The 16107-nt window shown below is 38.2% G+C and overlaps 1 protein-coding gene across 1 annotated transcript in view; it reads right to left on the reverse strand.

Moving 5' to 3' along the window:
• Positions 1 to 3380: 3380 nt before the first annotated feature.
• The window catches only part of LOC139737112 (aquaporin-like), a 39809-nt gene continuing 27082 nt past the window's right edge, over positions 3381 to 16107 (reverse strand). Inside the window, exons 2-3 of the mRNA XM_071647794.1 lie at positions 8821 to 8901; positions 3381 to 3621 (exon numbers count right to left, since the gene is read on the reverse strand). Of these exons, the coding sequence (XP_071503895.1) occupies positions 3439 to 3621; positions 8821 to 8901 (264 nt within the window). The 3' untranslated portion in view covers positions 3381 to 3438. The remainder of the gene's footprint in view (positions 3622 to 8820; positions 8902 to 16107) is intronic.

The raw sequence follows: 16107 nt of genomic DNA on the forward strand, positions 1-16107 counted from the left end.
CACCCTGCCATCCTCACACACAATTTCTCTCACGTAGCAAAACGCCATACATTACGGAAGGCATGTAATAAGTTGCTTTTTATACAAACGGAATGAGAGACAACTCGCATTTATTCAAAATACAACGTGTACGTGCGTGTACAGTAGATTATGGAATTTATATAATGGATTTGTAACGAGGATAAGCGAAAATGCAAAAATTGAGAAACACGGGAAATGGGGACGTGGAGTGGCTACGCTGTGAATAAGCAATAAAAACATACATTGTAATTCCACGCGGAAGTTTTGAGGGGAAAACTGTAATACTCTGCAATAAACAAGCTTCTTGTTCGCACCTTCTTGCATTCGAGACATATCAAATCGCCGTGGTACACATCAATGGCCCGAAATCACGAAGTTGGTTTAAATTTAAACCATGGTTTATGCAAATTTCATCTGCGCAAGTACGATTGACAGATTGCGTACGCCAACAGACGAAGTCAGTTTACCAGCAAGCAAGAATCCCTCGTTTGGTCTGTGAGGAGGCTACCTGGAAAAAACGCGTCATCTGAAGATGACGTCACTGTTCTGCTTTAGTTATACTATTTCCTTTTGTCTCTCTCTCTCTCTCTCTCTCTCTCTCTCTTTCTTTACAAACTCACATCGTCCTTTCCGTACATGTATCGTATTTTTATTGCTGTACTCTCTATACATTTCTAGTCAAAATTGCTATATACTGTACAGTATGAACATAGGCACAAAGAGCAAAATACCAGTTCACGTAATAAATGTGCTCTGTGACATCCCCCTCGTCTCATTACCTCTCAAATTCTCAGCGAAATTATTGTTATTGACTGAGACAGTTCGCGTAAAAATAAGACACAACTAATCAGGTATTGAGAAATCACAAAGTTTTTGTTTGTTTGTTTGTCTGTTTGTTTGTTTGTTTGTTTGAGACTTTGCTGTGGATTCAAAAACGTGATAGCAATACAAAAATGCACGGCCCTGACACCGTATACTAATAACAACCGCAATTTCCACTTTCTACAGTTGCCATGGCAACAATGCTACAACAGGTGAGGGTTCTATATCATAAAAGAACACTAAAATATCATACAAATATCGGAAGTGTCTCACAATCAGCTAACCGCACTTATTTATTTTGTTTAGTCATACATTCCGACTTTTAGAATGGTATATTATCCTGAGATATGAACCACTTTGCCACTTTGAAATCACAGGGCCTCATTAGAAATTACTTTTCCCCCGAAACTGTGAATGAATAAAACAGATGCTGAATATGCCCTATCCGTGAGCAATCATCTATTATTACGTTTTATTTTCAGCCATTATGCACTAAGAGCTTACCACATAATCGATTCAGTGTTGCGATTTTATGCACATTTGTGGTAAGTTACTCAAAAATTCCTCCACAATGAAAGCCGGATATTCGATGAAAAAAACAAATATCTCGTTGAGTTGTTTCCGTTTACAAAGACGAAGAAGAAGGTGGAAAAAAAAAACACCCCACAGAGGCAGGACAAGAATAAACATGAAACAGAATACCTTGGGAATAAAATGTGTCGAAAAATAGTATACATATAACAATTTTGTTTGGGGGGATGTGAATGTACATTTGTGAGGAATATGGATGATATACAAAAGCGAGGCAAAACCACATCACCATCTCGAGAGACAAAAAGTGTAACTCTGACCATGATAATGATAAGCGGCCATATGTCCTTGCTGTGATAGTACTAGTCCTTCATCAGGCATTCATGTAATCCGAGTCGAGGAGTTTTGTAGCAGAAAGCAAGAGCTTTACAAACTGGTATCGGAAGATATTGAACTCATTAAAGCATCTACATCCGTTATATGGCTGTTAACATCATAATATGCAGTATACTATATACAAGTACAACTCAACTTCGCGGGGTCAGATTCCATCCTTCATTCAACTTTAGAACATTATAAAAATATACACAGTACCGTAAAAACCCTTCGGAAATTTGGCACGCGCAACTTTTCAGGAACTGCCTGTTGACAATTTGTACGTACTGATCATATGAGTCGAATTCGTTTAAGTTTGAAATAAGTCTAATTCGAATGCTACAGATTAATTAGCTTCACAAATCGGGCTAGGAATACTTAAAAACTTTAACATGCTTAACCCTAATCAGGCTGGGCTTTTTTGGCTATGGTATATCGGGGGGGGGGGGGGCGGATTCCGCCCCCCTTCAGATCTCGCCTATGGAACGCGCGATCGCGCCGAAAATCGGCACACGCGACGCCCGCGACGTATTCTATCAAAATGTATGGTTGCTTTCTCCGAAAAATTTCTATATTTTATATTAATTAATTATTGTAATTTATGCGTAAAATCAGTTTTGGGCTCTAAATCACTTATTAATGCTCCAATTAAGCTAATTTCTTTTTAAAAATGTTTCTTGTATCATTCTTCTGAGACATATGATAAAAAAAATCTGTATCGAAATTAATTTCTTATGTATTTTATTGTTTTTTGAATTTCTTATGTATTTCCTTGTTTTTTGACCTTTTGTTTTTGTTTGTTTTTTGGCCAAAATTTGTCACAGACATTTTTCGAAGCATTATTATGCTAAAATGAATTAATTTCGGCCATTCTAAGTGAAGATATAAATTTGTATGTGAATTAATTGAAAAAACACAATTTGCATTGGATTTGTACACAAAATCACGTTTTGGAGCAATTTTGGGGTTGACAAATTTTTTTCGAACGGGCGTCGCGTCAAAACGGTACGCGCGGGCGCAACAATTTGGGTCTCAAAAGTTGCGCGATACTTGAAAGAAAAAAGTCATGAAACATCGCGGCGGGAGCTTATCGCGTTGCGAAGATATTGCGCGAAACGTCGAGGGGGGGGGGGGGCGGATTCCGCCCCCCCCCCCCCCCCCCAGCCTGATTAGGGTTAATGAGGCAAACACAAAATTCAAATAAAAATCCATAGCCTATCTCTTTTCTAAAAATAATTAAAATCATCCAACATTGAGCAGCAGCGCTCCAATACCTTGCAGCAGCACATTTGTTTCAAAAGAAACATAAAAAAGATAAATTTTGCAATAACAGTGCTTGATATCTTTCTTCTTTATACTTGTTTCATGCTGGCGCGTTAAAGATTACTGAAAAGAAGTCAAGCAAAGAAGTCTAATAGATAAAAATAAACGAATGGGGGGGGGGGCTTAAAGATAATAACAGTTAAACCAAACACACTATGGCAACTCATCCCATGCTCTTCCACAATGTCCTATAGATAGCGACAAATTTAGATAACAATCAATGGTCGTCATAGTTACAACAGTCCTCATAGTTACAATAGTTTTCAGTGCAGTTTGGAAAAGAAAAAACAATAAAAACAACACCAAAACAATCTAGCACTGGCCAAGCAAAACGGGATGTAGTCCATCGCGTTGTTGAAGAGGCTTCTACTTGTTCTCCGCCGGCATCGTGTTCAGGTTCACTTCGTCGGAGGTCGTGTAGTCGTCCTCGTCACCGTACTCAAAGGTGGCGCACCGCTTCACGCGTCTGATGTTGACGTTGGGGTCGAGCACGAAGTCGTAGACGACAGCTCCGAGCAGTCCGCCAACCACCGGTCCCACCCAATAGACCTGCAATAATGAGAGAAAGAGAAGGATTTTTCGAAATGTATCTTTAGATATTGTAATCAATCTTTACATCTTGTATAGAATTACTGCATTGATGAAATGATAATGGTTTTTTTCCCTCTCAGGTACTTATATCCGTATTCAAAGCTAGAGTGTGCAGCTAGCACAATTAGCTGTGAGTAGTCCACCCCGTCTCAGATTTTCCGGGGACTTGTGGATCACCCCATTATCAAATCTTTTCAGAAAAAAAAAAACAGATTTTGGAGCACATTCCCTCCCAAGTTAACTATAACGTCGGTGAATGATGTAGCCTGCGATCACCACCCCCCCCCCCCAAAAAAAAGCACACCTACACACACACACAAGGATTTTAAAGTATCGAAGACAAACAATGGAACCGACGCATGAATTTATTGACAATTAGAGTCTTAAATCTAAATAATAATAATAATAATAATGACAATAATAGTTTCGACGCTTTACGACCCTTTGAATGTTGGTAAGCCACCATGACCACTTGAGAATGACCAACTTGGTCACGTGACCATCACGACATCTGAGCTGTAAACGGTACGAAATAATTCTCGTTTCTTCATTGCCTTAGGGACCAACTCTCCCTAACGTAGATGTCGTCAACAGTCGTTAACTGAAGCATTGATCCATTTTTCTTTTCCGGAAACATGAGCTCTAGGCGGCATTTCATGCAGATAAGAAGAAATGTATAGAGATCTCGGCAAATTACGTCTGGATTTTAAATTTGTTTGTTTTTAAGCAAATATTTACTGCTTTGCCAAAATGCCCATATAAGTTCATCCGAGTTGACTCTCGTGATGGCTGAACATGGTTGTATTTTCATTGGACGCAATTTACGTCAGGAATGTTTTGAAATCAGGTAACTGCGCTCAAATCTAAAGCGATTTCTTACTTATTTCGTTTTGCAGTCTTTGATCAACATCAACGCAGTTTTCTCCGAAGTTAATTTTCGCATTATTGGAGAATTGACCTTAGACCATTTCAGTCCCTGGGAAAAACTCACGGTAAATGTAGAGTTTTTCCCAGGGACTGAGCACTGGCTACAAATAAAAATATGCCTGTGACAAATCAGCGATGGTACTCTTTCGGTCATATTATAGACCAGTTGATTCTGTTCCTTCCATTGATTCTTTTGTAAGGTCGTTGGCCTGATTTCGCGTCAGCTTCCAAACACCATCATAATATATTCATCAACAATCCAACTGTAGACAGTATTCAATCTATCTTTTTTTTTTTTTTTTTTTTTTTTTTTTAAAGTCTTCGATGTGAAACAAGGACTCGATTACGCCCGAGGAACATTATTTATTGGACTCTGCAATCGTTTAACAGTTCCCCAAAGCTTGGTACAAGGTCGAAACAATTATCACCGCATTCTCGTTCTCGGTCAATGCTAACAAAAACTTCATCAAGAAAATGGCCGATAGTGACAGGAACGCCATGATATAGAGCTCCGCGAAAATGACCGTAGCTGCTACAAAAGTCGATGACCTGAAATGTATGAAGGATTTCTTTTTCTTGAATTCAAAAACAAACAGAAGGGGATCTATTCTACCTAAGTCGTCATAGCATTGATAAACGAAAGGATACACAAATCAAAAGAGGGTGTAACCCACCCAGTCCGTCGGCTCTGACGAAAGCAATTTAAAATATGACAATTAAATCAAAGGTTTCATTTGACCTTCCATATGGTCATTTTGATTGCAGAATACAGTCAAACCTAATACTTTAAAGAAATTATGGACACAAAATGATAGTGTGTCATAGGCCTTCTCCTCAGTGGTCAGTATAGCGAGTTCAATAAATGCTGCGGGTCAAGTTCGTTGGTGTTAGCGCAATATAGGCAAATTCTACGTTATCAAAAGAGCTGAGACTATTATGATACCACTATACGTCACCCAAAATGCATGTACAGACAAGAAAAACAAGAAAAGTGATATCTTTCATGAAGGTTACTCAAGTTAATCGCTTGTTTGTTCGTCCATTCATTTATTCATTCACTCATTCACACATTCATTTGCAGCGATGGTCATAATTACAATTTGTATGAGGTTGAAAAAAGATTGGAATGACAGTCATGCTCTCCCTGGAAAGTCCTTGAAGATTCAAGCAAAAAAAAAAAAAAATGTTGTTCGATTTTAACAAAAATTAAAAGAGGTTCGTTATTCCGAGAGTTCGTCAATCCGAAAAGAAATAAGGTTCGTAATTCCGAAGACTCATTAGTACGCACCTTCTTTTCATTTTTTCGTGAACCTTATTTCATTTTGGCATGAAGGAACCTTCGGATTAATAAACCTTATGTCATTTTCGGAATAACGAACCTTCGGGGGAAAATCCACAAATGTTCGGACTAAAGAACCCTTTCTCATTTTCGTATTAACGAACGCCAAGGTATAGGGATTTTGTATGTTCCGGAAATGACGAACCGTCTTTCATTTTTCGGATTAACGAACGTTCGGAATATAACGGACGTGATCACCCTGATGGCTAGGAATAGTAAAGCATAAAGTGTCTGAACGAATACTAAAACTGTGACAGTAACCTCTGTTGTTGTTGTTTTTTGTTTTTTTCCTTTTCAATTAAATGCATACTCATGTTTCCTGTGAATTTGCTCTTTGTTATCACTACTGGTAATATTGACTTCGTGTCCGGATATCCCCGTTTACAACGAGTCGGCTTGGACAAAGTAACAGAAACATTATGACAGATACATTAGATCCAGAAACGGTTATTGCCTATTCGTTGCCATACAGTCACCAACCATTAATAACCCCGGCCTCTCCCTCCCTCTCTCTTTCCCCACCCCCTCACTCACTCTCTCTCTCTGATGCATATCTTCTTGTTACGAGATTCCCTTTCACTTTGAATAGAATTGCTTTTCATTTTCACAACAACAATGCATGCCGCGATAATCTTCTTGAACATGCACTAACTCAAAATCAGATGTCTTGTTAATGTTACTGAAATGTCTGTTTCATAAAGGGCAGAAAATATATATATGTTCTGTGCTAGCTGTAAAACGGGGGTAGAGAATACTTTTAGTTTTAGAATGGTAAGGGGTGACCTTATTTGGATTGCAATATAGAGAATTACATTTGTAATATGATAACGATTTCCTTTAAAAAAATGTTTGTTGTTTTTTTTTTTAATACGGACTCTCCGAATAGGGAATTCGGATCATGAGAAAATTATAAGAAACTGTAAGAGCACGTGAAGGGTTAGTGATAATAGTATTAAACTAGAAATAGCATGGAGACTATTATGTTTGTGTTTTTATTCCTGCGGTGTACGTGTATTCATGCATTTAGTTTAACTCAACATGAAGAAAAGTTTGTTAGGGTCATAGGGGTGTGCAGGCGCGCCGGAAGCAGTTTTGGATTGGGGGGGGGGGGGGGGCAAACATTGGAGGGGGCTCAAGATTAGACCATGCATATGTTACACAATATACACATACACACACACACACGCACACACATCTATTATATATATATATATATATATATATATATATATATATATATATATATGTAAAGTGGCGTACGGTGGGTCGAAGCATGGGGGGAACCATAAAGTAATTTTGACGGTCTGTATGCTTGTGCGTGTGTGCGTGAGCATGCGTGAGCAATAATGGGACTACAATACATTACGGAATGTGATTCATTCAACAACGCAGTCATTGAGGAACATTGTAAGTTTTCCTTACATGGCTTATGGAATGACGGTGTGAAACGATCGACAAATTATATACTGTCAGCAACATAAGGTGAATGGCATAACAATAAAATGCGAGCGAGCGAGCTTGAAAATTTTGATATTTTACAGTTCCAAAACTGGAGTTTTAATTGTAGCTATATATTTCGCTTTGGAAATAAATGGGGGCGCATCGGGCGCAACTGCTGGCAATTATTGGCAGCAACATTAGGAGAATGGCATAACGATTCAATGCGAGCGAGCGAAGCGAGCAAGCTTGAAAATTTTGACATTCTACAGTCCCAAAACTGGGGTTTGTAGCTATATCTTTCACTTTGGAAATTAATGGGGCGGCGCATCGGGCGCAACTGCTGGCAGTTACTGGCAGCAACATTAGGAGAATGGCATAACGATTCAATGCGAGCGAGCAAAGCGAGCGAACTTGAGAATTTTGAAATTTTACAGTTCAAAAACTCCCCGTTTGTAGCTATATCTTTCGCTTTGGAAATTAAGGGGGGGGGGCATCGGGCGCAACTGCTGGCAATTACTGGCAGCAACGTTAGGAGAGTGGCATAACGAGTTAATGCGAGCGAGCGAAGCGAGCGAGCTTGAAAATTTTGACATTGTACAGTCCAAAAACTCCCGTTTGTAGCTATATCTTTCGCTTTGGAAATTAAGGGGGGGGGGGCATCGGGCGCAACTGCTGGCAATTACTGGCAGCAACGTTAGGAGAATGGCATAACGATTCAATGCGAGCGAGCTTGAACATTTTGACATTTTACAGTCCCAAAACTCCCGTTTGTAGCTATATTTATCTTTCGCTTTGGAAATTAAGGGGTGGGGGCATCGGGCGCAACTACTGGCAATTACTGTCAGCAACATTAGGAAAATGGCATAACGATTCAATGCGAGCGAGCGAAGCGAGCGAGCTTGAAAATTTTGACATTCTAGAGTCCAACAACTGCCGTCGTAGCTATGTTTTTCGCTTTAGAAATTAAGGGGGAGGCGCACCGGGCTCAACTGCTGGATGCGAGCGAGCGAAGCGAGCGAGCTTGAAAATTTTGACATTTTACAGTCCAAAAGCTGCCGTTTGTAGCCATATTTTTTCCCATTTATTTATATTATATACATGTTTATTTTATTTTCTTTCTTTATTCATTTATTTTTATTACCATTTTTTTTTGTGGGGGGGGGGGGCAAAATGCGTTTTGCCCCCCCCCCCCCCCCCCCCCCACTTCCGGCGCCTATGGGGGGGTGTAACTTTAGATCTAACAGGAATAAAGATCGAGAAAAAGCAAAAACAAAAGAAAAGAAAGAAAATTGATTAAATTTATCTCTTAGGAAGAAATCTAATGCTGGTATGGAAAAGCTGAATTCAAACAGGAAGAAAATTCTATCGGGATTAGGATGCGGCCGAGGAATCACTCAGGAAATTCAAAGTCCATGCACAACGATTGAGAGGCTATTCAAAGGATTCTTTACCCAGTGAGCCGTCCACACGCCTCCGACCACGGCCGAGCCCAGACTTCTGGCGGGGTTCATGCTTGCTCCGGAATAGTTGATCTAAGATAACAAAGAAAAGAAAACCAAGGAAAAAAATCATGAGAAAAAAAAAAACACTCAGTTGAGAGTTTTCATTTAGCGGAGTTACTGTGAAAACAAAGTTAAAACAGAAGTTATACAACAGAAGTTACAACACAGTTAAAACGGTGTTCAGAATACCGATTTGTTACAACAGACTGAAAACAGAGATACAACGGGCTCAGTATCCCACCCCTGCTCTCAAAACAATGCGTACTATGATTATCATAAATATCATACTACACGTGTATTTATTCATTAGTCTCCATGAACCTATCCCTGTCAATTAGGGTTCTAATTACATTAATTATACTCTTTCTGCTTATTGAATCCACCTACTTACTGATTCATGCAATTTTTCTAAGGGTTGTTTTGTTTGTTCCGTAGGTTTTTGACTTACAACAAGTTTTGAAATCTCTGGTCAGCCCAGGGCCCTGTTTCTTCAAGAGGTTTAAGACCCATGGAAGTTACCATGGTAACAACGCAAATGCTGACAGCTGATTGGGTGTGGCATGACTGATGTCGTCGCACAGGCATGCCTGCTACTGTTTCTGTTTTCAGTCGTTGCAAATTACTTCCTGGAACAGGGCTTCGTATATCAAGTATTTTCAATATCATTCATGGACACGTTTCAGGCATTTCCTTCGGGAAATGTTCGCAATTCGACATAAGCATAACAAACGAACACAAAAATCCACATCATTAGGCCTTAAAATGAACAACATAAACGAGAAAATACCATGAAAATAGATAAGTTTTCAGATAGTGTATACAGCCTATAATTCCCGGAATGACATACAGTAATCATCGAACATGATCACTTTGTGATTCGCCCGCTCATGCTTCCGAGGGAAGGAAAAAGAACGTTAATGGGTCGAACAAATGGCGTTAGCATATCCCCTTTCGAGGCATCAATAACATTCATCAAACCCATCACCGGTATGCAAGCGATACCACAATAAGCAGTTTACTTGCAACGTCATGGTATAACCCTTGAGTCCTTAGTCTGACAAAACAGTGGTAAAAACAAGGGATGGTAAATCTATGTCGTGAAGTACCCTGTATATGCTTGTTATTTGTAGTTCCGATTTTTTTCTCAAGTTTTGTTCTATCTTGTTTGCAAGTTATATATAGTTACAGTGTATATGTATAAGAGAAATAGATACAGCTTTGCACCTTTTTTTATACGTGTGACACAATTTGCATTGTAGCAACTTCACGGGTGCCCCTTTCAGACCAGGGAGTACCTTAAAAGGTGCAAAGTTGTACCTTTTAAGGTGCTCACTAGTGTGAAAGACGCAAAGTTGCACCCGTAGAGGTTGTTGTTGTTGTTGTTGTTGTTGTTGTTGTTGTTTGGGGGAGAGCACATTCTGCTCACACCTCTGCCTGCAGGCCAATTACATACGGTTGCTAAATCTGCAGTGTGGTGGGTATCTACGCCGCAAGAATAAAAGTCCCTTTGAAATTCAGGGAATGCGTGTCCCGCCTTCAAATTGGATGGTTTTAATACGGGAATTCACTGCTGTATGTTAGAGCTGGATATTTCTCATTCTATTTGAACTGGCATTCCCTGCATACGTTTTTATAACTTTTTTGCTCCACTTTTAAAAATCTGAAGTCCCATGCCACATCATCAGTCTGTGAAAGGGTCTAGGGCAATTGCCCCACGGGCAATTACCCTGGACCCTTCCCCTGGCACTAATCCTAATCCTAACCATAACCCAAACTTTCAACCCTAAACCCAACCCTAACCATAGACTTCACTTTTATCTTACCACTCACCAGTATTTACTCAGTAACCGGGGATAATTATCCTCGCGGGGTAATTGCCCTGATACGCTGTGAAAATATGAGGAGATATTATTGGGGAGGGGACATCTGGCTTGTACTAAATGGCGAAACGAATTAATCAAGACGGCGGGAATGTACAATTTCGAATGACGATTTACATGCTTTGTAGGTTTGATTTGTGCCATTACTCTCTGAATACATCTTGTTCCAGTGGCTGTAGCCCTTATACTTTATCATCCTTCAGTTTTGAAGCGACGACGGATCACATCCTTCCCGCAGAATGCACTTCACGTACACTGTAAAAAATTTGTTTAGTTTCTAAACACCTAACTAAACACTTTTCTGTGACAGTTTAAAAACACTGCGACGTGTTTATATATTAAACATGTTTATGAACTAAACACATGCTGTGTTTATTTTCAGCACACCCTAGGTGTTTATCACACACACATGTTTATGTTTTAAACGGTTCTGATGTTTAAAAACTAAACACCTGCTGTGTTTATAGCCTAAACACCAAACGTTTACACCGTAATCACTCACAGTGTTTAAATACTAAACACCGCACAGTCACATAATCACCCACAATGTTTAAGATCTAAACACTGAACCAAAAAATAAACATGACGCACTGTTTACAATGTAAACACTGCGACATGTTTATTCGCTGTGACAGATTAAAAACACTGCGACATGTTTATTTGCCATTTTAGTGTTTATTCTCAGAACACATGTCTGATTTTTTAGATCGATCACAAAATTGCATACACTAAACATGTGACATGTTTACATATTAAACATCGCAATTTCTCAGTGTTTATATGATACATGTTTACACCTTATACATGCTGAGTGTTTATATGAGACATGTTTACACATCATACATGGTAATTTCCACGTGTTTATATGAGACATGTTTACACATCATACATTCATACATGCTAATTTCTACGTGTTTAAATGAGACATATCATCATGCATGTTAATTTCCATGTATTTATTAATGTAAAGTGGATTGTTTCCACTTTTTTTGCATGGAATAAGATAAACGCATAACATTATATAGAATTTACCCAGTATGTACCAAATCATCAGCACACTTACATCGCATAATACCAGGGAAGACCTGGGTTAGCTTTCACAAACATTTTGGCTACAAGAGTTAAAGGCAATTCTCTGAATGCAAGTTATCAAAACATCAGTCAAAGCTTGGGCAATATCTGATGAATAATAAGTTAAAATCCATTAAAGGGGAAATCGAGTCCAATAAACAAGTCTGATAAAAAAGAGTAAAACCTTACCAGTTTAACAGTAAAAAATTGAATGAAATCGGATGAAAAATAAGGAAGTTATCAAATTGTGAAGATTTGCTAATTTCTGCAAAGCAGTTAAAAGTGGATATGAATATGCAAATGAGTGAGTTGACCATGCCATAACCTCACAATTTTCCGTTGATCGCGTACCCCCCAAAAAATGATGAAATTCAATGTTTATGTTAATGAAATGTGAAACATTATGGTATTGCTGGTTGAATAACTTCAGAAAAGTGATCAATTAGATATATCAGGACTTGAGCCTCGGGAATAATTGCGTTTGAATGAAAAACTTGAAATTAAGTAAGTTGTGAGGGAATGACATGCCCACGTTGCCATTTGCATATTCATATCAACCATTCAAGAACTGTTTCCTCAAAAATTAGCGAAACTTCAAAATGTCATAACTTCCTTATTTTACATCCGATTTCGATCAAAATTTTACCAATGGACTCTTAATATTTTATTCTTTCTTATCAGACTAACTTGTATTTGGACTGGATTTCCCCCTTTAAATATTGCCATGTTATTGCTATACGACACAATACCGAGTTAAATGCAAGATACCTGGGAGTCACTGGCCTGTACGCGAAGACGTAAATGGAATTCTCTCCTATACACACAGTAAAGTTTGTATTTGCAGGAAATGACACATAACTCATTTTGGAGAAAAAAAAATATTGCATTTAACAATTACTTTTCAGTCACATGTAATTCTTAGCCTACTTTCAAGACTTGCCGTCTTTCTACTGTATTCAGAACTAATTCTTAGTATTGTAAAACAAACGAATAAACTTGTTGATTGTGAATGGCAACTCAACGCTTCGGAAGCTTGACATGTATGTAACACCTCCATGAACATAACTGCAGTCTGTGAACAAATCGATGCCGACCTCGAAGATTGCATGAATTATTGACAAAGTGCTTTGGGGTGTACCCGAACCAAATTAGGCTCACGGCAAATTATACCATGCACAACACTATGGTCGTATTGGTACTGATCAGGGAGTGTAGATGATGCACTCATCTTAAAGAGACCCCCCCCCCCCCAAAAAAAAAAAAAAAATAATAATAATAATAATAAATAAATTAATAAATTAATTTAAAAAAAATAATGTTTTCACTGTATTTAGCCTGTGGTGAACATCTGTACTCCCTGATCAGTACCAATAATGGAACTTAAATACATACATGATATTGTTCTTTTCACTGCGACGTTCACTGAAAGTACATGTAGGCTAACAGTACTGTATTGATTTTTCACTTTTGCTATTTCGAGAAAAATCTTAGAATGTTAGTGGTTTTCAAAAGGTGAGTGAGAAAAAACTTCTACCTTGCTAGAACCTTGGAGAAAGAAGTCAAACTCTATGGGTATACATGAATAGTCTATTAGAGTCTAATCAGTCTCATCATACTCCACATAATCATGGTATGGAGGGCTACTTTCAATCTCGACACAGCAGAATTTTTGGTAAAGACAAGAGGATAATAAATGAACAAAGAAAAAATAATGCATTGCAACTGGAGGCGGGAGGGTATGCAAGGCTGTCATGAACACGCGATGTGATCAGCAAGACTCCTCCCTTGTCAATTTGTCAGTCAGTTGCAAGACTCCCCCCCCCCCCCCTATTCTCCATGCATGTTGTACTACATTTCTGATACCTCTCTCCATGTGACCGATTTCAAGAATATCTCAGAAAGAAAATATTACGAACTACCGAATGCTGCATTTCCTATCAGGTCTACAAGAAAATTGCACAGAATTCCAAACAAATGCAACTACTGGCTTTTTATTTGCGTCCAATATCTGCTGATTGTATTTGAAGCACCTGAGGGGAAAAAAATGAAATGGCTGATATTTTGATTTGATTTGTTTTGATTTCTATATTCCTTTTTGCACAATAATGTAATAGAAAGCCAATCGAACAAAGTTCTTGAGTAATATCTTAACAGTGAATTACAAGGATATTGGTTGATGAATAAAATGAAGTGAATAAAACTGTTTTTCTTAGTAGTGCAAAACGATTTCGAGCAAGTGTCTTTACATAATAGATAACATTACAATTTTACGTACCAGCTGTTAAAATAAGACAATTACACATATCTATGAGCAATAAGAATACAGGTGACCATTATCGTAAGCACAGAGGACAATAGAATCGCTTTGTTTTGGATATCCCTGCCATTTCAAAACCAATTTTCATCAAATAAGCATTGAATTCCTCTTCGAATTATAAAGGCCCCCTACCTTCATATTTCTTTAGAGGTTCATCATTATGTAATACACGCATACACGCACACGGAGAACTGAAGCCCCAGCGCATTCAAAACCCTATCAACCCCCATATGATTTACTTTATTCTAGTATACAGGTTTAGATGCACACTGTCAGTGAAGAAAAAAAAAACAATAGAAAGGTTGCTCTAACAGGTGGGATGCTTCCTAATAGGTCTGTAGTGCATCATGACGATGTGAGACATCACATGGCTAGCGGGAAAAAGATTATTAACATTCAAAATCATTATCCATGGGTCATTTCCTTCATATGGCATGTAGGCCTATAGATATACTGTATATCAGTATATCTTGCGATGTCCTTGTAATCCTCAGATGTTTGCACTTTTAGACGGGTTGTATAGAAGTAAGCGCATGCATCTTTCATTCTAATCCAGACAGGTTTGGCGTGATCCCCGATCAATTCTTCCATGACGTACTGGTGCTGGTAAAAAGAAATGATTACACAAGGAAAACAAGTCAGTTGGCTTTGCAATACAATGGACTTAACTGCTCCCATAGATTCTGAAAATGAATGGATAGCAAAGAAGTTGACTGAATCCATAAGCAAGTTCAAGTTAAAAGGAATGACAGAATCCCTTCATCACATTAGCACATAGTGTCTTGCGTCAGTTTTTACTTACTTTGCTGAATTTTCTGGAAATAATTCAAGTATTTTTTGTTGTTGTTGTTTCTTCTTTCTTATTCATCATCATTATCAAGCAGAGTTACGACCATACTGTATCCTTTGTCTCTTGGGTGAAGATTTTCACATCTGTAACTTACACTTTCAACAATATTTGCAATAAATAAATTTTCCATGTTTATTTTAGCTAATGGATTGAATTCGGGAGTCGGGAGTAGGTAATCCCCCCCCCCCCCAAAAAAAAAAAAAAAAAAAACACACACACACACACACACAAATAGAAGAACTTAAAGCATCTAAAATCTGCATTTTATAGAAACTCATTTACATGCCCTTTAAAGGACAAGTTCACCTTCATAAACATAAGGATTGAGAAAATGCAACAATATTAGTAGAACACATCAGTGAAAGTTTGAGGAAAATTGGACAATCGATGCAAAAGTTATGAATTTTTTTAATTTTTGTGTTGGAACCGCTGGATGAGGAGACTACTACAGCTTGTGAGTCATATGCGGACAACAGTATAAAGAAAATATAAAAGAAAATTCAACATATTTTCACTTTTTTTTTTGCATAATAAAAGAGCAATTGACATGCCTCTTTCTAAAGGCAGGGGGAATAATATTACCCATAACATTTATCGGTAACGAGTCAGGGGAATGTGTACTTGTTTCAAAAGATGGAATTTTGTGAAATTCTCTTTATATTTTCCTTATATTGTTGTACGCATGTGACATCTAAGTTATTCATACACTGCAGTAGTCTTCTCACCCAGCGGGTACTGCACAAACACTTCAAAAATTCATAACTTTTGAACGGATTGTCTGATTTTCCTCATACTTTCAATGATGTGTTCTACTAATATTGCTACATTCTCTCAATCCTTATGTTTATGAAGGTGAACTTGTCCTTTAAGTACATAATATTCATTGATTTGGCTCTGCAATTTTGAGTACTTACTTGATTTCCAATTTCCACATGGGCAGTACTATACAGTGATGTACTATCCCCAGTCGATTTACTCTGCTGACTACACCATGCCTCGTTCTCTGCCAGCTGAGGTAATGTCTTGCAGGATTTATACAGTACACGTCAGGACATCATCGTCACCCACTTTGGTGCCATCGCCATCCCCTTCCAAGACATCCTATTGGGCTTTACATT

The sequence above is a fragment of the Diadema antillarum genome, unplaced genomic scaffold (genome assembly GCF_040938485.1).
Source record: "Diadema antillarum isolate AM-2024a unplaced genomic scaffold, OU_Dant_1.0 scf00000028, whole genome shotgun sequence".
Lineage (NCBI taxonomy): Eukaryota > Metazoa > Echinodermata > Echinoidea > Diadematoida > Diadematidae > Diadema > Diadema antillarum.